The sequence below is a fragment of the Panthera uncia genome (assembly GCF_023721935.1).
Source record: "Panthera uncia isolate 11264 chromosome B2 unlocalized genomic scaffold, Puncia_PCG_1.0 HiC_scaffold_24, whole genome shotgun sequence".
In the NCBI taxonomy this organism is placed as follows: domain Eukaryota; kingdom Metazoa; phylum Chordata; class Mammalia; order Carnivora; family Felidae; genus Panthera; species Panthera uncia.
Genome location: NW_026057580.1, coordinates 41,745,270 through 41,769,791, shown reverse-complemented (window position 1 = coordinate 41,769,791; position 24,522 = coordinate 41,745,270). Strand labels below are relative to the sequence as shown.

At 33.7% G+C, this 24,522-nt stretch overlaps 1 protein-coding gene across 6 annotated transcripts in view; it reads right to left on the bottom strand.

The window, feature by feature from the left end:
- Positions 1-696: 696 nt before the first annotated feature.
- Positions 697-24,522, bottom strand: part of TTK (TTK protein kinase) — a 39,272-nt gene continuing 15,446 nt past the window's right edge. For 4 of the 6 annotated variants that reach the window (XM_049653928.1, XM_049653930.1, XM_049653929.1 and 1 more), the window contains 12 exons: positions 23,040-23,188; positions 18,759-18,895; positions 16,829-16,961; positions 14,190-14,282; positions 9,808-9,965; positions 9,524-9,675; positions 7,916-8,040; positions 6,478-6,558; positions 3,062-3,238; positions 2,631-2,715; positions 2,169-2,266; positions 697-969 (listed from right to left, as the gene is read on the bottom strand). In XM_049653928.1, coding sequence (XP_049509885.1) covers positions 883-969; positions 2,169-2,266; positions 2,631-2,715; positions 3,062-3,238; positions 6,478-6,558; positions 7,916-8,040; positions 9,524-9,675; positions 9,808-9,965; positions 14,190-14,282; positions 16,829-16,961; positions 18,759-18,895; positions 23,040-23,188 — 1,475 coding nt within the window. In that variant the 3' untranslated portion in view covers positions 697-882. The remainder of the gene's footprint in view (positions 970-2,168; positions 2,267-2,630; positions 2,716-3,061; positions 3,239-6,477; positions 6,559-7,915; positions 8,041-9,523; positions 9,676-9,807; positions 9,966-14,189; positions 14,283-16,828; positions 16,962-18,758; positions 18,896-23,039; positions 23,189-24,522) is intronic. The other 2 variants (XM_049653932.1, XM_049653933.1) reach the window with 1 other exon arrangement.

The following is a 24,522-nucleotide window of genomic DNA, read 5'->3' as shown; positions in this document are numbered from 1 at the left end:
GGCTCTGCACTGACAGAGTCAGGCTCTGCACTGAGCCTGCTAGGGATTCTCTCTCTCTCTTTTTCTCTCTGCCCCTCCCCTGCTCACGCTCTCTCTCAAAAAAAAAAAATATAAAAAAAAAAAAAAAAAAAGTCTAATGAAATCTAAAAAAAGAAGAGAAAAGATAAGATGGAGGGAGAATGTATTAGATTTAGTCCCAAAGATTCTAAGACTACATTGGTAATTACCAATTACCAAGCAAGTCATACACTGAGGGCATGCCCTATACAACTTATACCACAGAAGCCAGCATGATACTCTAAACACCAAAAACAATCGGTATTATGAAGAATCAAAGGGAGAATTAAAAGAACCAGTGCAGCTCTAAAACTCTGGACTGTATCAGTGCCATAAAGCAATCAGGAAATCTATTTTAGAATTCAAACCCTTTGGAATTTTCTTCTTGAAGACTCTTGTGTCTTCCCTTAACTCAATTTTTTTAAAGTGTTTTGCTGCCATACCAGCAGTGCATTAGCTTAAAGAAAATAACCATACATTTTTTTACATTTTAGTGTCATTTTATGCTACAAAGCTTTATTTACATAGTTCTTCAGAATATATTTCAGTTGTCCATCCACTATTCTAAGTGTGATATGATATCAAATAGAGTAGATTTGCAGGAAAGCATAAAAGAGAGAGAACAATTCTACAACTTAATATATATAGTATCATTAGTGGTTATTATTTTTACAGTTTTCTTTTGAGAATAATCCACTGAATTTTTCTGCCATTGACATTTCTGGATTAAGTTGTCCTTAAGAGCAGTTTCCACAGAGACTTAAGAGTATAACAGTCCAATATATTTTTACAGTTGATATTTGACAGTTTGTGAGTAGGTGCAAATCATTTTTTCTCCCATTTTTTTTCAAAAGTCTTGGATGATGAAGAGGAATCATGACCTTCACCACTACTATATCGGTCATATAAAGTCTGAAATTAAAAACACACACCTGTTTTGTAACTTTTTAAATTCAATGGATTATCAGATTAATAAAGATAACTAAACATATTCTAACATGAAATGAATTTCTCTCTTGTTCTTATAACTACAAAATTATTTTATAAACTATTGAAGATAATTAAGAATTGTAAACACCTAGCTTGGCCTAAAAATCTATCATAAGATACAGCTCAATATTTCTGTAAAAGAAATGTACCATAGCTATTAATAAGCATACATATGCACCTTCAAGCCCTTTTTAGTCTCCCGTATTTTTTTTTAAATAAAGCTAGTCTTAGATAAATTGCTACACTTTAAAATACCCTCATCAGGAAATAGACTATCAGATGATATTTCAACTAATAAACAGATGACATTAAAAAAAATAATACAAATTATTATATAAATAGGCATAATCAGCTATAATAAAATCTACATATTTTTTAAAGGATTCAAGACTAAACCAACATCTAATTTATGAAGATGACAGACATCTCTGTCTTGGAGAACACATAACCTTAGTGATAAAGGAAACTAATTCATCTCTATTTATAAAAGGCTCTAAATAATACACTGGTAGAAATTTAAAACATGAAGATGTTATTACTGAAATAAATAATTAGTAACTGCTTGGTTAACTAAACCAGTGGGCAATAAACATACATAGGGTTCTAGAAATGACAAGGTGTTTGATGGCAATGAGATCCAAAAAATGGTGGCATAGACATAAACCAACACTGGGAGGCTGAAAGGTTTGAGGCATTCACTTTGAGAAGTGTTCTGACTGCTGTACACAGCTGTAAGTCATTACATGTAACAAATACTGAGACTTCTCCAAGATGGTTTAAGAAAAAAATGGCTAGAAGAAATGAATTCAAAAGCTGTGTTAAGAATATTGTTGATTCAAAAGACAGGTTGCTTTTTAAATTTATCCAGCTGAGACCTGACTGCAATCTTAGGTATGCACCTTGTATGACAATTCACTTTCAATTGTGCTATCTGTACAATAAGAATGTAAATCAAGTAAGTCTATTTTGTCAAAAAGCACAAGTATCTAAATGTCGAAATATATTTCATAGTTGTCTTATGATTGGACCAAGTTTTCTTTGGAGTACCTGTTTAAGCATCTAATTCACTAAACTATACAAAACAATTAAAAGTAATGTAAATAGAGAACAGACATTCTTACTTTAGCAGCTTTCAAAATGGAGTTAGGAGAATTCAGACCAACGAGTTGGCCCAGAACATATTTCATTTCTTCAGTGGTGCCCTTAGCCATCTGATTACCTGTAATAAAAATATAATCAATAACCTACTAGTACCATTAAAAAAATATAAAATACACAAATACATTCTGTTTAACAGCACAATGGCTGGCTTTATGTAATTTATCATTGATCAAAGCTACTTACCAAGGATAAGTGAAAATGAATGCAAGTTAAAAAAAAGGCGATTTCATTTATTTTAGTATTTTAGACTAAAAGAAACTTCCTTAAGGAAGGAGGAAATCTGGAAGTAGCCCATTCAAATTCTGGTTTTGTTATAGCTAAACGTCTGTTTATATTAGTAATTAGTATAATTACTTAGTATAATTAGTGTAATTACTTAGTAATTAATTAGTAATCTAATAAACTGATTTTCAAAGAAATACCTGGATGAGTTTGAATTTGAACATATGGATGCACCAGAAGCTCAGGAATGGATATCCTCTGTTTAGGGTCCCTTATTAAACAACACTATAAAAATAAGGATTAATTTTTTTAAAAATCAAGTTTTCTTATGTAATATTGACATAAAGTGTTTTTCAAGATTGCACCATACTACAGAAGTTGCTTTCTAGATAGCCCACTCAGAAATGACAAGATTCCATAAGTCATTCTTGCAAAATTCCCAAGTATTCATAAGCTTTTTAAAAATACCTTCAAAATAAACTTAACATTACTTAAAAAGCTAAGTCATTCAATAATTCCCTCCAATAGACTAGTTATATCTACCTATGCCAGATTTCAATGATTTCTTCTAAGCAAACAATTTAAGTATATGAAATATCATTCTTCTATATCCATATACTATTAATGTTACCTTTAACACATCTTGAAGATCTTTCTCTGGGATATCAGGAAATTCGATTTCATGATTAGGGTCAATTATGGCATGTAATTTAGAAATCTGATTAATTATATGTTGAAATGGTGTCTTCCCATAAGTCATATAGTACAAAATGCATCCTAAGGACCAAACGTCACTTTTGGGGCTTATCTAATTCAGAAAAAAAAAAAAAAAAAAAAAAATTATTTTAACATAAAATTAAATGTAAGAGTATTTTATATACACACATGTAAACATATATTCCCTGCCATTTAAAATCATAACTAAACCTCAAGGAATGTGCAAGTACTAGATTAAGTTTACATAAAAAAAACATCTTTCTCTAGTTTTTGCTATATTTGGTTATTTTACCAAGAAATGAGCTTTAAGTCTCTCAACAAACTTGTAATTAAAATATTTCAACCAAAACATATATTACGTTCTTGTCAGCTTGCAACAATATAAACTAAAAAACATTAACTGCAAATTTTAAATTTATTTTTCTCCAAAATTATTTTATTATAATAAATTTGTATATAAAATTAATAATATGTAAATATGCATAGATTTCAAAAATGTTAAGTTGAACTATCCTAAACCCAAGAATGCAAATTATAGAGCCAGGCTGGGCTGCATTTGAATCCTGGCCTTATCATTAGCTAATTCTATGTATCTCCATTTCCTCACCCCTAAAACAGAAATAATAAAAGTACATTGTCATGGGCATTAAATGATGTAACCATGAGATATGGGTAAGCATAAAGAATAATTTCCAGTTATAGTAAGTTCTCAAAAATATTACTTATCATAACATGTTCTTTGTATTAAACAATCTCATTAGAAACAATGCAGTATTATAACATAATTACCATTTTGACTTTAAGAGAGAGAAAGAAAAAAAGAAAGCAGAATAGCAGTGTTGACATTAGGAAAGGAGAACAAGAACATAACAAAATACTTTTAACAGAAGAAAGAAAGGCATTTTATAATGATAAGAGATACAACCAACCAAGAAGATGGTCATGAACTTCTTTGCACGGAAACTACATTTAATAGAACTATATTTAGTAAAAACTACAATAAATTCTTTTGGTTGGAAGGGTAGAGAGATTTTAGCACACCTTTCAGAAAACGGCAGATAAAACAGACCCCATTGCCGAACACAAAGAAAACTAAAAATTAATAAAAATACTCCTCTTCCTCCAACTTAACCATCTGGAAATTAAATCTGTTTCTACATAAATCATGGATTAAAAAAGGATTTCAGAGTCTAGAAAAATAGCAGTGGCTGTGGCAGAATAGTTTTTCTTATTTATTTTTTTTAATTAAAGTATAGCTGACACAATGTTAGTTTCAGGTGTGCAACATAGTGACAATTCAATACGTTATGCTATGCTCACCACAAGTATAGCTACTGTCTGTCAGTACACAACACTATTACAATACCATTGACTAGATTCCCTATGCTGTACCTTCCATCCCATGACTTACTCATTCCAGAGCTGGAGGCCTGTACCTCCCACTCCTCTTTTGGAGATCTATTTTGCCAGATCTCTTACCCACCTCCCTCCCCTCTGGCAACCATCAATTTGTTCTCTGTATTTAGGAGTCTGTTTCTGCTTTTTATTTGTTTTGCATTTTAGATTGCAGCACAGTTTTTCATTCTGTCCAAATCCCCAGATAAGACAGACAGAGAAGCCTGTAGCAAAACCATAGACATATGGAGAAGATTTACAACAAAACAAAGTGAAAAGCCATACCCCAAAACCCCAGAATACGAAGGGACACAAACTACCAACAGCCACAAGTCGTGTATAGTAGAGGCATTTGAAACAGAAACAGAGGGAAATAGTGAATGTGCCCAATAGACCTCAGAATAGAAACTCCAAATAGCCAACAGATGTTCACTGGAAAGTAATTTGCAAACAGAGCTAGACTGGGAAGGGTTTGAGCTTTTCACAAGCAGGGATTATCTTACATGGTGGGATAAAAAATTTGTCTTCTGTTCAGAATCATTAAGGCCACTGTTTAGCAGGTGATTACATCGAATGGAGATTTACCCATAATATTAAAGCACTTAGTTGAAAACTGAAAAAATCTGAACTCTACAAGCAATTCAAAATAAATCTTATTTCAAAGTATTTTAAAACTGCAACTGAAAACTTTAGAATTAATGAAAATTAATACTACAAAAAAGTGGAAGTAGAAGTTAAAGTAAAACTCAGTAAAATTCAGTTTTAATGTTTTCATTAAGAAAGAATACAAAAATTAAATTGGCAATTATCTAAATCCAGAAACTACAAAAAAAAAAGAAACCTAAAGGAAATACAATTAATAAAGATAAAAACAGAAATTAGAGAGCAAATGAAAATAGAATTAATAAATGAAGACTTGGTTCTTTAAAATTAACAAAACCTTGGAAAGTCTAACCAAGAAAAAGAAAAAAGACAACAAATCTAAGTATTAAAAGAAAAGGGGAAGCTAAACAAATGATAAAAAGAATTTTATAAGAGACTATTTGACATAATGTTATGTCAGTTATTTGAAAAGAAATTTACAAGCCACAATTTTCTAGGAAGGAAAATATAATTAGTAAATAAGCACATATTTATCAAGCAATTATTTAGGGCTAGACAATGTATTAAGTGATTTATATTCTTTATCATTTAATCCTCACCTTTAAAATAGGTACTGTTTATAAGCTGAATTTATAGATGAAGAAACCAGGCAAGTTAATTCATAAAGATGGTTGTTAACAAAGAGGCAGGTCTATTACTTGAATGCAGGTCCCTGGACAACAATGTAATGCTTGCATGCACTTGGTTACACTGCTATAGAGCAACGAAGGATTAGCTTGGGAGCCAGAGGCATCCAGGCAAGCAAAATGAGCCCAAGAAGAGACACCAATGAGGCTAACACAAAGTTCACTGAGGTGGTAAAATAAGGCAAGTGGGAAAGTAGCTGTGGCAGGCTGGGAAAAAACTGCCTATTAGAATTGTACTTGGAAATGTAGAATTCACAAATGAATAAATAGTAAGAGATAAAATGTAAGAATCAAAGAGGAAACAAAAGACTTCAAAGATCATTTTAATGTGCCTAACTCTGAGCTAATTTAGTCTTAATTTCTACCTTTCATTTTGAAACTGAAAAAAAATACCCTGGGTACATTTTTTGTTAGAGCACATTGTTGAGACATCCCATATTAAAAGCACAATATTAAAAGAACAGTCTCAAATCAATAACTGTAAAACTGAATCCCATGACCATTTGCCAAAGAAAGCAAGGTCTCTAAAATGGCCTAAAAAGTTTTAGAACTTAAGCAACTTTCAGTTATCCGTTAGGTTTAATCAGAGAATAGTCCATTCCCTTCTGATGCCAGATAAATGGGATCTAAATAACCTTCATAATACCTTTGACTTGGATTTCCCATTCTCTCTTGAGGAAGACATATCTTTGATTGCTTCTGGTGGCATGTAATTAACTGTACCAACCTGTATGCCAAAGCACAGAAAACACTAATCAATGAAAATATTTTATTCTGCTTTAGATTTTTTAAAACACAAATGTCAGATTCTTAGAAACTTGAATAATTACATATTTCAATCATATATTTTAAAAAATCAAGTAACTGACAATGATATTAGGACATAAGTTTCTTCACAACTCCAGAAAAATAAATTGGGTCCATAATCAGAAAAGTTATTCCTTTCAGAATGCTAAGCTTTTTCTATGATTATGATAGGCAACTACCATAAAACTGTAGAGGCTAAAATTATATTAATGGCCATAAACTTGAGGAATTGATCTCACTCATTTCTCTGTGCTGGAACAGGCCTAGAATGCTTAAAAAAAAAAAAAAAAAAAAAAAAAAATCAACCAAGCAACAATTCAAAAATCTAGCTATGTCTCCAAGTATTCCTTGGGCCCATGTCCAGAGTGAGATGGGGCAGGAATCTAAACCATGCAAGAGTTTCCACAGTCAGATTATGCCAACCTTAAAAGGCATTTATTTTAGTCTAAAATAAGTGGTTCTGTTTTCAAGCACCAAATACCTGTACTTTAGGGCCTTGCCATAGAGGGAATCTTCAAGTTGATTTACAATTACATGTTCAGCCATATTTTTGATACAAAGAGAAGTTATTATCAAATAGAATTGTTTCAAAGGCATTCTGTTCATCTATTCCTCCTAAAAATAGTCTAGTTTTACTTCTAGGATTATGGCACATCCACACCAGAAATCTGCATACATAGAATACATCATCTTGACTTCAAGCAGGGTTATTTTTAGTTATTCTTTGGTGTTATCACCTCAGTTTTTATGGAGACAAATTTATTAAGTTTGTAACTGCATATCCTATTAGAAAAAGGCAGTAGAGTACAATATTATGGTTGTTTCCAATATGAAGGCCCATTTAAGAACTTTTTTTCAAATGCAAGTGATAGGAAAAGCTTTACTTCTCCAGAAGAATGAAATAATCTTACCTCATGGACAATAGAAAAAACATGTAACTGCAATTCCCTCTTTGGTTGCTACCAGGAATCTCTGAGACAAAGTTTCAGGTGAACTCAAGATCATGACAAAGGTGATTTCCAAGACAGGCATTATGCTTCTCTACCTCAGCTATAGGAAAATCATTTCAAAGTGCCAGATTTGTTTCTACCTGATCTTGACTCTCTAAAGTGTATTAAATATGGTTTTTATTCTTATAGTATCTATTCTTAATACAAAGGTTTCAAATCCTTTGAAGAATGAGGTAGGAAAAATAAAATCCCCATTAGCAAAATACTTTACAGGTGAAATGGAACTGAACTGTAGTGGGTAGTAACCAACCATTCGTTAAGTCTTACCTGAGAGTCTTTAACAATACTTGTTGTATCTGGTTGCATTTGATTTGCAATCCCAAAATCAATTAGTTTTAGCATTCCATCAACTATCAGAAAGTTAGCAGGTTTCAGATCACTGTGAACGATGCCTTCAAAATAAAAATCCATTGTAATATCAGACAATGTAAAACATTCTAAGTATAAAATAAATTTCACAACGGGATGCCTAGGTGGCTCAGTCGGTTGAGTGTCCGACTTCTGCTCATGTCATGATCTCACGGCTCGTGAGTTAGAGCCCTGCATCGGGCTCTGTACCGACAGCTCAGAGCCTGGAGCCTGCTTTGGATTCTGTGTCTCCTCTCTCTGCCCCTCCCCCGCTCACTCTGTGTCTCTCTCTCTCTCTCTCAAAAATCAATAAATGTTAAAAAAAAAAAAAAAAGAAATTTCACAATCTACTGGCCTAGTTGATTCCTTTGGTCAAAGTAAATGCTCATGTATAATATTTTTTTAATGTTTATTTATCTTGAGAGCGAGAAGAGAGCATGTGAGTTGGGGAGGGGCAGAAAGAGAATCCCAAGCAGACTCCATACTGTCAGCTCAGAGCCCGATGCAAGGCTCATCTCAATCAACCGTGAGATCATGACCTGAGCCGAAACCAAGAGTCAAACACTTAACCAACTGAGCCACTCAGGAGCCCCTCCTTTTTAATATTTTCTAAAAAGATATAGTACCGGCAATGTACCAAGCACTATTCTAAGTTTGCTGCTTATCTTGAATCATTTAATCCTCACACCAGAACTGGGGTAATTACTATACTAATATTATCCTTTTAAGTGAAAAAACTAAGGCACAGAGATTAAGTAATTTGCTCAAGGTCATAAAACCTAAGTGACAGGGCCTCTGGCTTCAGAGTTTATGATCTTCACCACCCACTAGATAACATCATAAATTATATTGTCAGATGGAAGACCCTAATGCTCCTGACACCTCTATCCCTACAGCCCTGATCTTAATCACTGAAATATCTTTTAACTTATAGGGAGACATGAGGAGAAAAATTACAATTAATCTAGGTTAGCAGTTATTTTTTAAAAAGGATAAGGTAAAAATAAATAAATAAATAAATAAAATAATAAATAAAAAAAATAAAAAGGATAAGGTAAAGGCAGAGAAGCCCTAAAAAGAACCAAGTCCAAGTAAAAAAAAAACAACCTAGGGCTAACAATTGAAAAAGAATAAAACCAACTCCCACAAAAGGGACACAATACAAAACGACTAACATAATGAGCACAATAAACATCTCAGATCTTTGGGATGCCTGAACCCCAAAGTCTCAGATCTGCTATAACTGAACTATTTGGAGACACAGGATAATGGACTATGTTAATACTAATAAAGATATGGGTATATTTTGCACTATGGATGCATTATGGCTGTGGGGACTTGAGTTCATGCACTATATCCTTTGGTTAACGGTGTTTTAAAGAAATGTTTTTTGTGCCTCCATCTTTAAATGAGCGTCCAAATATTTAGTTTATCTAGTCTAGAGGTGCCAATAACAAATACCTAAAAATCGTAAGATGACACTATTAATGATTATTGTAACTCAGCATATAACGAGTTTTAAAATACCATGTTGATGAATTGTGTAAACTGCCTCCAACATATTTTTCCAGTAACTTTTACGTTCCCATGGATTGATGGATTTTTTCTTTTTGAGCCAACTATTAAGATCTATATTTCCACATTCCATTACCATATAAATGTACTGGTCCGTGATTTCACTGCCATTAAAAACAAAAACAACAACAACAAAATACATGGTTAGCTTACACTATTAAGACTAAGTATTTATCTTCTTTATCTGTAGAATTATAGCAAAAATAGTGTTCTTTTATATTAAAAAAAATCCTTACTAATCATAAAGTCGGATGATCTTATCACTGTGTTGTTGTAGTTTATTCAAATAAGCAATTTCATTCCGATAACTATCGATTGTTTGATTATCTGCTTCTTCTAAGTTCACATACTTTATAGCATGTATCTGTTTCTTTTCATTCAATACCTGGAATACCTATATAGAACAAAAGAGAAAGTTTAGAATGCACTACTTTTACACTATCACGATATCTCTAAATTTATTAGAATTTTAGGTTGAGAAATACCGATATGAATAATTAAACGTGTCTGGGCTTATTTTGAGTATTGAAGGGAAAAAAAATATGTTAGGAGAGTTAACAGACCATTCTCAACTACCTATGACAATGGGCATTCAATAACACAAAGGCATAAACATAAAGTTTTTATAACAACATATAAGAAAGATTATTTAAATTTCACATCTATTCATAACACTGTTGGGTTGCCCTGACCAAAAAAATAACCTAAAGCAAAAGACATTCAAAAATGTTAAGAGGGGTGCCTGGGTGGCTTAATTGGTTGAGTGTCTGACTCTTGGTTTTGGCTCAGGTCGTGATCCCAAAGTCACGGGATAGAGCTCAGCAGGGAATGTGAAGCCTGCTTAAGATTTTCTCTCTCCCACCACTGCTGCCCTCTTCTCTGTTTTGCACTCATGCACATGCTCTCTCTTTCATAAATGAATTAAATAAATAAATAAATAATTCAATAAAATGTTAAGAACTACTAAGGGCTTTCATAAAGAGTCAATTCATTTCACAGATGGTGTTTTTTCCAGGTGCCTGGAATTGGCATCTCATTCATGTGGTATTTTAAAATATGTAATAATTGTAAGCTATTTGTATATTCAGTTGTGAAAAGTAGATTAGATCAAAGTTTATGAATTTTTCTTTAAGTAGGCTTCACACCCAGCTCAGAGCACAATGTGGGGTTTGAACTCACACCCTGAGATCAAAACCTGAGCTCAGATCAAGAATCTGTAGCTTAACTGACTGAGCCACCCAGGCGCCCCAGATTAGGTCCCATTTTCAAAGTCAAGTTGACAAGAACAAGATGTTCCTATAAGCCCACTGTCAGGTATGGGTCAAACAGCTCTGGCTATAATGACAGTCAACTTCTAAGCAATAGGGCAGATAATAAATACATTTTGAAAAGTAGAAAATACTGTTAATGTATCCAACTTTCAGAAAACATGCAAGAGGCATGAGGCTTCTAAAATGCAAGTATACAAATACAAATGCCATTATAAGCAAGAAAAATTACATTCATTCATCCCTTTTGACAAAATGAAGTAAAATATCATTTATTTAAAAACCATTTAACCTTGACCAGGTCGGGGCAAGGATAAGAAGAGAACGAATGTGTCTATGAGATTCATGCATTTACAACTGTACTAATAAGGACAGTCTATCAAGCAATCAGGTATAGTTACTTTAAAATTTTAAATATAAAACTAACAAAGTATTACTGGTTTTATTTGCACACACAGCAAATTAGACAAAGAGGGGCATTAAAACAGTGATAGGGCAAGAGACCGCAGAAAAGAGCAAAGGATGATAAAAGGAATTTTAAAACAGTGTAAAACCACTTTGTATATGGTAAACAGCCTTCTAAACCTCAGAGAATTGAGAGTACCTACCACTCTAGTAGAATTAAAATGTTGTTAGTAGTTCCTACCACACAGGGTTGGAAGGATGACCAAGATGGATGTGTCTGGAATGTAGCAAAGTTAGCTACCATCATTAAGGACAATTAGGACAGAATGAAGTGGACATTTTAAAACCTATTAAAGTTGTCAGGTATATCAGAAAAAGAGATTTGCAAGATATTAAAACTATATAATAAGATCTCAAAGTTTTGAAGGAAATAAAAACTTTTCAATCAACTTTTTGCACGTATGTGCTTTTACTCCCCTACTGCCCCTTTTCTGGCAAAATTCTTGCAATAACTGATGATTAGATAGCCTCTACTTCCATCTCATAGAGATAGTATCAGAGTTATAATTTTCAGTTTCATGGGAAGTTGGTGAAAGAACTAGACAGGCTAGTATCATGACTATTCCTATTAGCCTCTATGACCTTCCTAAATGTTCTTAATACTGTATAAGTTGGCCACTGCCTAAACTCTAGAATAGAGCATAAATGGTTAGTTTCACAAAGCATGTTACCTTCTTTCCCTGAGGTACATTGATTTTGTCAACTCCACCATAATAATTAAATTAAAAAATGATAATATAATCACACTAAAAAAAATATGGGCCAGTCGTGTCTTTATCATCTGACACTTCACTTAAGCTAACATCTTCATTATGCTCCAAGGAAAAAATGTTTAAAACACCGTCAAGATTATTTTACATCCTCTGAAAACATGCCACTAAATAAGTATCTCACCTGGACACTATTCAACTATAGCTAAAGTAATAAAGGTTAACAAAAGAATTTCTATTAAAGCAACTAAATCAGATAATTCAAATATATTGATAAAAATCAATTGTCCCTTTATTCCCATGCCTGAAATCTGAGACAAGGGAAAGAAGAAAATGTATACAAAAAAGGAATGAATATTATTGAACTGCTACTCATAGTAATGTACACACCTTTTTATAATAAGTTAACAAGACCATCTTAAACAAATCTAGCTATTGTTAGTTGGCTTAAAAAATACAGTAAAACTTAAACCCAACAGGCTGTGCTTCATACATCATCCTTAACTTATAACAGCAAAACAGTTGAGGAGGGACATTCATTCAACAAATAACTTCACTCTGTCATGTTCTAGGTAGTATTCTAGATAACAGAGCAAACACTGTTGAGCAAATCAGACAAACATCCCTATCTTGATGGAACTATATTCAAGTTCAGGAAGACACAAACAACAAACCAAATAAGTAAATTACAAAGCACAGAGGATGGGCTACAGAGAAAAATAAAGAAGGAAATGGAGCTCACCAGTGACTGGAAGGTTAAGAGTTGTGGTACTAAAGAGTATGGCCAAGGAAGGCCTGATTGAGAAGATATTTGAGCAAAGACATGAGGAGATCTAGAGGAAAACTGACTCTTACGTTAAAATACACCAGGAAAGCAAGGATTAAATCAATGAAACTAGGGATACGGCTATTATAATAATCCAGGTGGAAAGATGGCAGTTGTTTTGAACAAAATGATAGTAGTGGAGGTGGTGAGAAATAGGCAAATGTTAGATATGCTCTGAGGTAGAACCAACAAGATTTACCAACTGACTGGGTGTATGTGTGAGAGAAAGTGAGGTCAATTATGATTTCAGAGTTTTTGGCCTAGTTAGTGGAAGAATGAAGTTGCCATTTACTGAACTGGGAAACACTATGGAGCCAGAGTTATGTTTGGGACATATTAAGTTTTAAATATCTAGTAGACACCCAAGGAGAGATAGTGAGCAATGAGACTGGATATACAAGTCTGGAATTCAAGTGGGAGGTCTAAGCTAGAAAGATGTTTAAGAACTGTCAGCATATACATGGTATCTAAAACCATGAGTCTGGACAACACCAGTGAGTTTAGAAAGAGAAGAAAAGAGGTCAAGGACTAAACCCTGGGGCATTGCACCATTAGGATGGGGGACAAGAACACTTAAAAGGAATGGCCAATTGGAGAAGAGGAAAACTGAGGGAGGCCAAGTGGGAATAAAAAAAAGTTCCAATAAGAAAAGAACAACCAACTCTCCCAAATGCTAAGTAACCCAAATTAAAGCAAAGAATTAGATTTAATAAAAACATTGAGATCACTGGTGATCTTGATAGCAATTGTTTTTGCTAAGTGATAAAGGTAAAAATCTGACTGAAGTGGATTTAAGAGAACCGAATGAGAAGAACTAAAGATGGTAAGTTTAGACAGATCTTTTGAGATGCCTTCCACCCAGAAAAGCAGAACCATGTAAATTTAGAGCTCAAATACATTTAGAAAATGATCTAATCTAATTCCAGAAACTCTCATTACTAAACTGTTTTTGAAATGAAAAACTCAAAAAACTCAAAATATTAATCATATATCTTGCTGAATCATCCTAAAATATTATTTACAACATGCCCTACCTGATGTTTATAAAGATTCTTTTATGACAATACATAGCCTCATTTGCCACTCCAAATCCATGTTAATGTCATTTAGAGAAGAAATCTAGAGGCATAGGACATCAGAGGGAAGAACAGAGAATTAGAATTAGGAGATAGGTCTAAAGAGATATGTCATTTGTTGGAAAGAGGGAATGGGAGCAGGGGATAAGGATATTTTTGGCTCAAAAGCAATATGGGCCCCTAGATGTTAAGAAAAAAGAACCCCAAAGGGTAAAAAGACAAAGAAAGGAAAGCTGAAAATATTTTTCTTTCTTAAATATTTAAGATACTTACCTTACTTGAGCCTCCACTTCCTATCTGCTTCAATATGGAATAAATTCTTCCTTTAACTGAAATGCATTCATTTGTTGAAGAGGATGCTGAAATCTAAATAATTAAAATATATAAAGATTCAAAGGTGCAAAGAATATGCCTGAGAAACTAGCATGCATTTAGTACAGTGAAATGCTTCCAATTTTTAAATTATCTTAAATTTCAAGTAATTAGATATTAGTCATAATATTTTAAAGAGGAAGTTTACATATTTTAGTCAAATTAATAAACTTATTAATATATAGATAGACTTCCAAGGTCTCCCTCTAACTTGCCTTTACTTAATTTTAAAAAAAACTTTTAAATTTAAGTATAGTTGACATACAATGTTCACCTTTACTTCTTAACATAAATAAATAGAAGATTCAGGGGAGAAAACACTTAATGCCAATACACAAACTCACAAGCTATTACTTTTCACCTTATTCTTTTTTCTTATATATCCCTCTTCACTTACATACATGCATAAATAATTATATCTAAATTCTTCTTCCTCATTTAGCACTACATTATAAGGGAAGCAGTATGCTAGCTCCAGAGTCAATCAGACAAATGCAAATTTCAGCAATGCCCCCTTTCTGCTGAATGATGTTCAACAAGTTAGTTAATTTGAACTTCAGCATCTACCTTGGCAAACTTGTAGCTGATGTACTATTGCAACAGACCCCATTTCCCTTCCTTATGCCAGAGCTCTCAGAGAATCTATAAATGCTTTGCACAGATGGAGTGCAGTGAGAGGACCCATTCCAAGCTGACAAGAAAGCTGAAGACACAAAGCGCATCTGATTAGCTGATTTACTAAGTTGAAACGGGTCTGTCTGAATAAACCTCAATTTAACCAAGTCCTGCTTTAAATCCCAAATGGTAGAACTCTCTCATGTAATCTCTTTCTTTACCTTTTAACCTCAGGGGTTAAAAAACACTATTGAGTCATGAAATATGTTTTCTGTAAGAAAGTATTAGGCTTTGAAATATGTACCTGTTATTTTTCATTCAGTTATAATTTCAGAAAGGCTCTTCACTACCTACTCCCACCCCTCTTCCTTTTGGAGCATCTTCTCGCACTTAAACTGAAAACTTCTGAGAGAGAAGAAAGCAGTTCAATGTTTTTGCCCCCTAACTGCTGACAGTTGTTAGAGTAAGTAATTCTGACTTATTTCTGACTCAATACTAATGTGAAGTTCAGTTTCCTACATAGGACATTCCACATCCCCCTTAGCCCATCCTCCTCACTGTGGCCAGAGTAGTTTTTTTCAAAATGCAAATAAGATCACTTCACTTTTCTGCTCCAACCTGTTACACAGCTTCTTATCCCTCTTGGGGTAAAGTTCAAAGGGCCCAGAGGAACCCTAAGGATCACCTCGTCCCTCTTGGACTCTTTTTAGTTTCCTCCTGACACTGGCCTTTTCTAGAAGGCTCCTGGCCCATTCATGTGGTCATGACTTGACTTCTAGATATCAACTCAAACAGGGTCTGACATGAGGAAGAGTTCAACAAATGTTTTGAATCAATGTATGGACAAACCTGATCATCTTTTTCTCCTTAGTAATTTATTATTCTGCTTCAATCTTCAAAATACTATTTCTCTTTCCATAGGATAATCTATTGTCAGCTTTTTTGTTCTTTATTAATTGCAAAATATACATAACAAAAATTTGCATTTTACTCTACACCCATTAAACAGTAATTCCTCATTCCTCCCTCCCTCTAGACACTGGTGACCATTGTTCCACTTTTTGTTAGCTAATTTTTTTTTTAATCTCTCAATATGTAATAGCTAATTACCTGTTTGTGTGTGTGTGTGTGTGTGTGTGTGTGTGTGTGTGTGTTTTGCTGTTTTATTTAAATAACAATTGCTGCTATCTTTTCTTTACTAAGTAGCAGGCTCCACTGTACAAGTTCCATATATGTTAACTAATTTAATCTTCACAAATATCCTCTATGGTAGGTATCTTTATTATCCCCACCTTATAGATGATGAAATGGCCACAGAAAATTTAAGTAACTTACAAAAGGTCACACAGTTGGTAAGTAGTGAGGCCAAGAGTCATGGCCAGAAAGCCTCTCTTCAAAGTTCATGCTTTCCACCAGTATTTAGTGGCCACTCAGATAGTTATTAGAAACTAATTTTAATAGTATTGATATCAGGAGTATTTTTTATCCAGATGACAATACAATTGCCTCACCAGCAAAAATTTTCCTATTTTTATAATTACTTTATATTTTAGTAGCATCTTATATTGCTATTCTGATACTCTTGAAAACTTAACTGCATATTAACCAGCCAGTGAAATGAGGCTGCACAGTTAATAGTAGGCTTAAGTAGTGAAACAGAATAAAAAGTTACCTAAATTACAAGACAAATTTTGCCTAGCTATTCAAACTGGATCTTTTGGCCTAGTTCATGAAAAAGCTTCATTAGCTTCTTCAATAACTAACCTCTCAAAGTCACAAGGCACCCTTAATAGGTTTTCCCTATTAAGAGTTTTGCCTAAGAATGGACAAGTTCTTAAGGCCTTTCCTAACAACTAGATGCTATGAAAATAAAATCTTTGGATCATACCTTAAACATATACCATCATAAATAAAATTTATCAAACCTGTAAAGTTTGAAGTGGAGTAACAGGTATTTGCTGCTGCTGCTGCTGCTGCTGGAAACAGGCAAGTTGGCTATAAGGTGTTGACAACTGACAAGCAGGTGGAAAGTCATTCTTTACAACTGGAGTTCTAAAGCTAGGAAAGAAATGGTTTTAATTTAAAACATGAAAAATGTAGAAACAAGATTCTGACTCAGTGTTTGTGTGATTTTAAAAGATGCATATAAACTTAAATGTATTACATCAAACAGAATCCACATCAGTTTTCATAATATAGCTAAGTTATTTATTCTAGATATACTATCACCAGAAATTTCATTTTGAGGAAATTCTTTCCGAAAGTAATTTTTTGTCCCTAGACAAGAAATCCTTACTAGTAAAAATAATAAGATGGCATTTAAAAGTGAAGTTGGGTTATTTTAGAAAATTTAGCCAATGCAAAGGTCAGCCTATTGTATACGAGTGCTTTTTAACAATAGTGCTCTACAACAGCATGCTATCAGAAAGCCAATTACATTACAGGAGTTTGGACTTTTTTTTTTTTTAATTTTTTTTTAACGTTTATTTATTTTTGAGACAGAGAGAGACAGAGCATGAACAGGGGAGGGTCACAGAGAGAGGGAGACACAGAATCCGAAACAGGCTCCAGGCTCTGAGCGGTCAGCACAGAGCCCGACGCAGGGCTCCAACTCACGGACCGTGAGATCATGACCTGAGACAAAGTCGGACGCCCAACCGACCAATCCACCCAGGCGCCCCCAGGAGTTTGGACTTTTGAGATTAAAGCTGTTGAGTTCACATTTGTGTTTTGCTTATCTTATTCACTATCACATCCTCAACACCTAGAAGAGTGCTTGGCACAAAGGAGTTTAAATACTTGTTGACAATATATAACCTAACTTCACAAAAAATAACTATATCACTATTCTAGCTATCAACTTTCTTTAAAATATTCCACATATGGGGTGTCTAGGTGGCACAATAGGTCAAGCATCCAATTCTTGGCTTCAGCTCAGGTCATGATCTCGCAGTTCATGAGTTCAAGCCCCACATCAGGCTCTGTAGAGAGCCTGCTTGGGATCCCCTCTCTCTCCTTTTCTCTGTTCCTCCCCTGCTCTCTCTCTCTCTCAAAATAAATAAACTTAAAAAAAAATTAAAATATTCCACATATAATAAAATGAAGTAATATATAGCAAAACTATATTAAATTGGTAATAGCCCAGGTTATAAAACTTCTAAGGCCAGTTCTAATTAAAATCAAAGATTACATTATGAAAATTAAAAACAAAAGGCATCATGGACTTAAGTTATCCTCTAAGACATTAAAAATATAGCTACTAGTTGGATGATATGATGTGCCACATTCCTTTATTTTCTTTCTTTGAAATGTCATTAATTTGTTTTTGCAATATCCCTGTGTTTCCTATCAATCCGCATTGACCATCCAATTTCTTTACTCATCCCTCATTCCCATACACTCAAGTCTTTTACCTTTGAACACTCCCAGAACTATGTGACCTATACAACCAACTTCTTTCAGAAACTATCACATTCCAATTAAAAACCCTCCTTTGCTATAAAATGTAGCTACCCTTTATCATGTATAAGAATGCTAACCTTTAAAATACCTCTCTCAGTTACATAAAGATATCCATGTAGCAATGTGTAATTACCAAGAAGTTTTACATATTTAGAGTATTTATAGATTGTAGGTACAAATTACAATAGGACAGAGACTTTCAAAACAATCCTTAAAAATGTATTGTAGCCACCTTCCCCTCCCCTTTTACAGGTGAAATAACTGATGCTCAGAAAAATAATATAAATTTGGAAACTCTTTAAAGTAACAGAGCAGGATTCAACTTCAGATCTATTTAACCCCGAAGCCCATGTTATTTCCACTGTGCCAAACTAGAATGCCAAAAGTAATTACCAGCTCATGTAATCATCCAAGGCACTGCTACTGGGTGTCTTACAAACAGATTTTGGGTCAATCCATTTAGGTGCTGATATTGGTGGTGACTGCTTTGAAACTGAAAAGGCAGGTTGCTCAAAAGTGGTTTGTTTCTGCTAAAAAAAAAAAAAAAAAAATCACGATTTACAGTTTTTAGACACCTGTTCAATAGCTTTACAAACATTTTAATTTCTAAAAGAAAAAATAATGTAATACACAAACATGCTAAAATAAGTAAACATATGTATTCCAGACTTCTAATAACTTTTTAGTATAGCTTTCACTCTAAGTTCTGAAGCCTATTATATTTTCTTCAAAAGGATTACAAGGAGAGGGAAGACTCATGGTATTGTTTAACAAAACAAGATCTAATATCCTCTGCCATCAGGACTACTATAACCATTACTGAACTTCTATAATCTAAATAAGTACTCTGTATTTCTGAAAACTTAGCTTCCTTTAATCAATAAAACCACAGTATATGGGATATAGGAACGGGTAGCTAAAGTACAATTAAGGAAATGGTCAGAAGGGAGGAAGAAATTATTAATCAGAAGTAGGTGGAAGTTATCCAGAGCCTAATATCCTCAAGGAATGATGGGGAGTCACTAGGATGTCCAGAGATGATAGCAATGAGCAAGGAACAGGATGGTATATCCAAAAAACAGGAGCCTCAAAAGGTCAGGGCTCTGTAAGAGAAGAAATGATCTGGATATAGCTACAGGGAGTTTTTAGCTATAAGGTAAGTGAGATGTGAAATAAAAACAATCTCTACTTGAGAGGGCTGCTGGAGAAGCAGTGACTTCAGGAAACCACCTAATTCCTTTTTCTTCTTTTCATAAGTATGCTATCCAGTGGATTTTAGTATGTTCACAAGAGTACACAATCAGCACTATTTAATTACAAAACCTTTTCATCATCCTAAGAAACTCCATATCCATTAGTGGTCACCCTCCGTTCTCCACTCTTCCTAGTCTCTGGCAGCCGCTAATCTACTTTCTGCCTCTATATGGATTTGCCTATTCTGGACATTTCTTATAAATGGGATCACATAATATGTGGCCTTTTGTGATAGATTTCTTTCACTTAGCATGTCTTTAAAGTTCATCCATGTTGTAGCATTTGTTAGTACTTCATTACCTTTCATTGTGGAATAATAAAATGAAATAATGAAATTAAAGTACCACATTTTGTTTATTCACTCACCAGCTGTTGGATATTTGGGATTATTTCCACTTTTGGCAATTATGAATAATGCTGCTATGAACATGCAAGTACAAGTTTTTGTGTGGATATAGATTTTCAGTTTTCTTGAGTATATACTTATAAGTAGAATTGCTAGATCATATGATAACTCTATATTTAGCCTTCTGAGAAACTGCCATACATTTTCCAAGTAACTACACCATTTTATATTCTTACCAGTAGTACATGAGGGTTCCAATTTATCCACTTCATCACCAACATTTGTTATTGTCTCTTTTAAATTATAGCATCTTAGTGGGTATGCAGTGGTATCTCATTGTGGTTTTGATTTGCATTTCCCTAATGACAAATAAATGGTTTTGAGTCCTCTCACCCTGCTATTGACTTTCAAGTTTCAAAAAGAAAAAAGAAAAGATGCTGTTTCATATGATGCATGATTTAACCCATCAGGATTCTTCCCATCTAATATTTATTATTTACTTTATTACTTAGATCTTTAATTAAATAAGATAAAGTCTCTTCAATAAATGGTGTTGGGAAAACTGGACAGCAACAAGCAAAAGAATGAAACTGGACCACTTTCTTGCACTATATACAAAAATTAAATCAAAATGGATTAAAGACTTGAATGTAAGACCCTACACCATAAAAGTTCTAGAAGAAAACACAGGCAGTAGGCTCCCTGATAGGAGTCTTAGCAAGGATTTTTTTGGATGTGATACCAAAAGCAAAGGCAACAAGGCAACAAAAGCAAAATAAGTAAGTGGGGCTATAATTGAACTTAAAGAGCTTCTGCGCAGCAAAGGAAATCATTAACAGAATGAAAAGGCAAACTACTGAATGGGAGAAAATATATGCAAATCATGTATCTGATAAGGGGTTAATATCCAAGATATATAATGAACCCCTACAATTCAATAGCAAAAAAGCAAACAATCCAATTAAAAATTGGGCAGAATATGTAAATATGTCTAAACATATAGACATATTTTTCCAAAGATATATAGATAGCCAACAGGTAGAGAAAAAGACGTTCAACATCACTAATCATCAGGGAAATACAAATCAAAACCACACTGAGATACCACCTCATACCTGTTAGAATTTTGTCAAAAAGACAAAAGCCTCATACCTGTTAGAATTTTGTCAAAAAGACAAAAACTAATAGTGTTGGCAAGGATGTGGAGAAAAGAGAATTCTTGTGCAATATTGGTAGGAATGTAAATCAGTGCAGCCACTATAGAAGACAGTAGGAAGGTTCCTCAAAAAATTAAAAATAGAACTATCATATGATCCAGCAGTTCCACTTCTGGGTATTTATCCAAAGAAAATGAAAATACTAACTCAAAAAGATACAATCTTATGTTTACTGCAGCATTATTTACTATAGTCATGACATGGAAACAACCTAAGTGTCCACTGATGGATGAACGGATAAAGAAAATATGGTGTGTGTATATATAACATAGTATACAGTGGAGTATTTGCCATAAAAGAGAATGAAATCTTGCCATTTGTGACATGGATGGACGCTGATGGCATTAAGTGAAATAAGCCAGATATAGACAAATACTGCATAATATCACTTACCTATGAATTAAAACAAACAAACAAACAAAAAAACGACTTCATAGATTCAGAGGGCAAATTAATGGTTGACAGTGGTGGGGATGGGTGGTGGACGAAACAGGTGAAAGGGATCAAAAGATACAAAGATAGGGTACCAGGGTGGCTCAGTCTGTTAAGCATCTGACTTTGGCTCAGGTCATGATCTGGAGGTCCATGAGTTTGAGCCCCATGGCAGGCTCTGTGCTGACAGCTCAGAGCCTGGAGCCTGCTTCAGATTCTGTGTGCCTCTCTCTCTCTAATATAAATAAACATTAAATAAAGACATACAAAGGTATTTCCAGTTACAAAATAAGTTATGAGGATGCATGTGTAGCATGGTGGCTATATTTATTAATACTATATGCATATTTGAAAATTGCTAAGAGAGTAAATCTTGTAAGTTTCACCATAAGAAAAAAAATTGTGTAGCTGTATGGGTACAGATGTTAATTGAACTTATTATGGTGATCACTTCATAATTCAAATATTGAGTTAGATTGTACACCTGAAACTGATGTTATATGTCAATTACACCTCAATAAAAGAAAACACAAAAATACTTATTTTTCATAAAATATCCATATTCACATGTGATTTATTATTGTTATTTTTAGTAAGTTAATAAATATTTTTAAAATGTCTGTTTTACTTTCTAATACAGTAAATACAGATAAATATAACTTACATAAACAAAGCTCTTTAGTGGTCTTGATAATGAAGAGTGTAAAGAGGATCCCAACACAAAAACATGTGAGAACCCACTGAGTTAGAATATAACTGAAAGTAGTGAGGACAGTATAGCCATGGACTATATATAGTATGACTCTCTAGTAACCTATCAGATCATTCCTTCTGAAATGATCTTTGACCATTGGGAATGATCATTCAACCTGTTATAAATTCACATACAGTGTCTAGTCTATATTTTTCTATTTTATCCATGGGATAATAGGAAATTATCAAATCTTTTGGTACAGCATTGCACTGGTTCAGGGGTCAGCATATCGTATTCTGTAAAGGGCAAGGTAGTAAACATATGGGGCTTTTTAAGGCAGAGTCTCTGTTGCAACTACTCAATTCTGCTGTTACAGTTCAAAAGCAGCCCTAGACAGTAATAAATGGGGATGGTTGTCTTCCAGTAAAACATACTTTACAGACAGGCTGAGAACTAGATTTGACTGATATAGGCTGTAGTTTGCTGACCCCTGCACAGTCTACCAGAAATCCAAAAGCACCACTGAAAATAAAAAAAGACTTCAGCTTGACATACTTTTACTGAATCTGTCACTAGTAGTGATCATTGTTTTGTGAATAATAAGAAACATCCTTTAAGTAAACTATTCCACTAAAAATGGTACATAAGGATTTAATAAAAGAAAAAAATTTAACATGACGATCACATTACAAATAATGGCAATGTTACACTTTAGAGGAAAAGAAAGTTACCTCTGTATCAACTTTTTGGGCTGTGTCTGGAATCTGCCACTGATTTGAAGATACAGCAGGATTCTGGTTTATACATTCTGACTTTCTCTTAGACTGCCATTGTTTCTGGTTACTCTCTGGAACCTTTGGTTCTTGATGTTCCTTAATTTCTGAAATTGCATTTGTTGTTGTTATCAATAAAAGGAAAGAATATTTGATAATAAAATTAAATCTGAAATACGAAACATGTTACAAACTATATTAGTACAAAGAGAGAAGGGGTGCTTTGGTTGCTCAGTTGGTTAGGTGACCGACTTAGGCTCAGGTCACGATCTAGCAGTTTGTGAGTTCGAGCCCCACATCAGGCTCTGTGCTGACAGCTCAGAGCCTGGAACCTACTTTTACTTGAATTATGACTAAGTTATGTTTATTCTTAAATGTGAAGTTTGCTTAACATGTGAAAATCAATTTGATTTGCCATAATAACAGGACTAAGAAGAAAAATACATGATCAACTCAATAAATGCAGAAAAAGCATTTGACAAGATTCAACAGTCACAAAAAATATCTAATGATAATCTAGGTATAAAGCAAAATTCACTGTTTTGGTATTTGATTAAGAGTAGATAAAAAATCTACAGCAATTATTTCATACAAAGGTAAAATATGGAAAGCTTCCCTCTAAAATAAGTAATAAGATTGCCCACCTATCATCTCTTCTATTCATTATGATGTTACATGCAATACAAAGAAAAAAATGAAGGTTAAAAGGATAAGGAAAAAATGTTATATTATTTTCTTTCTATGAAAGAATTCATAGAAAAATGTTAGAATTATTCCGTGAATTTAGTAACTCACTGACTATATCTAAGATCAATAGCTAAAATCAGCTGTATTTTTATATACCAGCAATGAGGTAGAAGATGAAAAAATAGTTTAAAAATATTCCATTCACCATCACAGCATTGAAAATGCCAGGTATCTAGCAAGAACTCTAGCAAAAGAGAAGAAAATAGTTCTCAATAACATCTTAAATACTACTTAAATGAATGAAGGGATATATGCCAGATTAGTGGATTAGAAAACCTATCTGATAAATGCCAACCTGTCCCATTAGGATCTCAATAAAAAAAATCCCATTTTAAAAAAAGAATCTGGTAGATTCTAATATTTATATGGAAACCCAAAAGGCCCAATAGCTGATACAGCCTTGAAGATGAATGAAGTTGGAAGATTTTCAATTGATTGCAGTAAATAAGATAGTATTGGCACAAAGATCTATGGAACAGAGAAGAATCCAAAACCAGATATCACAGGATATCTAATTTATAATTCACTAAGGGAGGGGCGCCTGGGTGGCTCAGTCAGTTAAGCATCAGACTCTTTTGGATCAGGTTATGATCTCATGGTTCATGAGTTTTGAGTCCTACGTCAGGCTCTGTGCTGACAACATGGAGCCTGCTCAGGATTCTGTCTCCATCTCTCTCTGCCCCTCCCCTGCTCA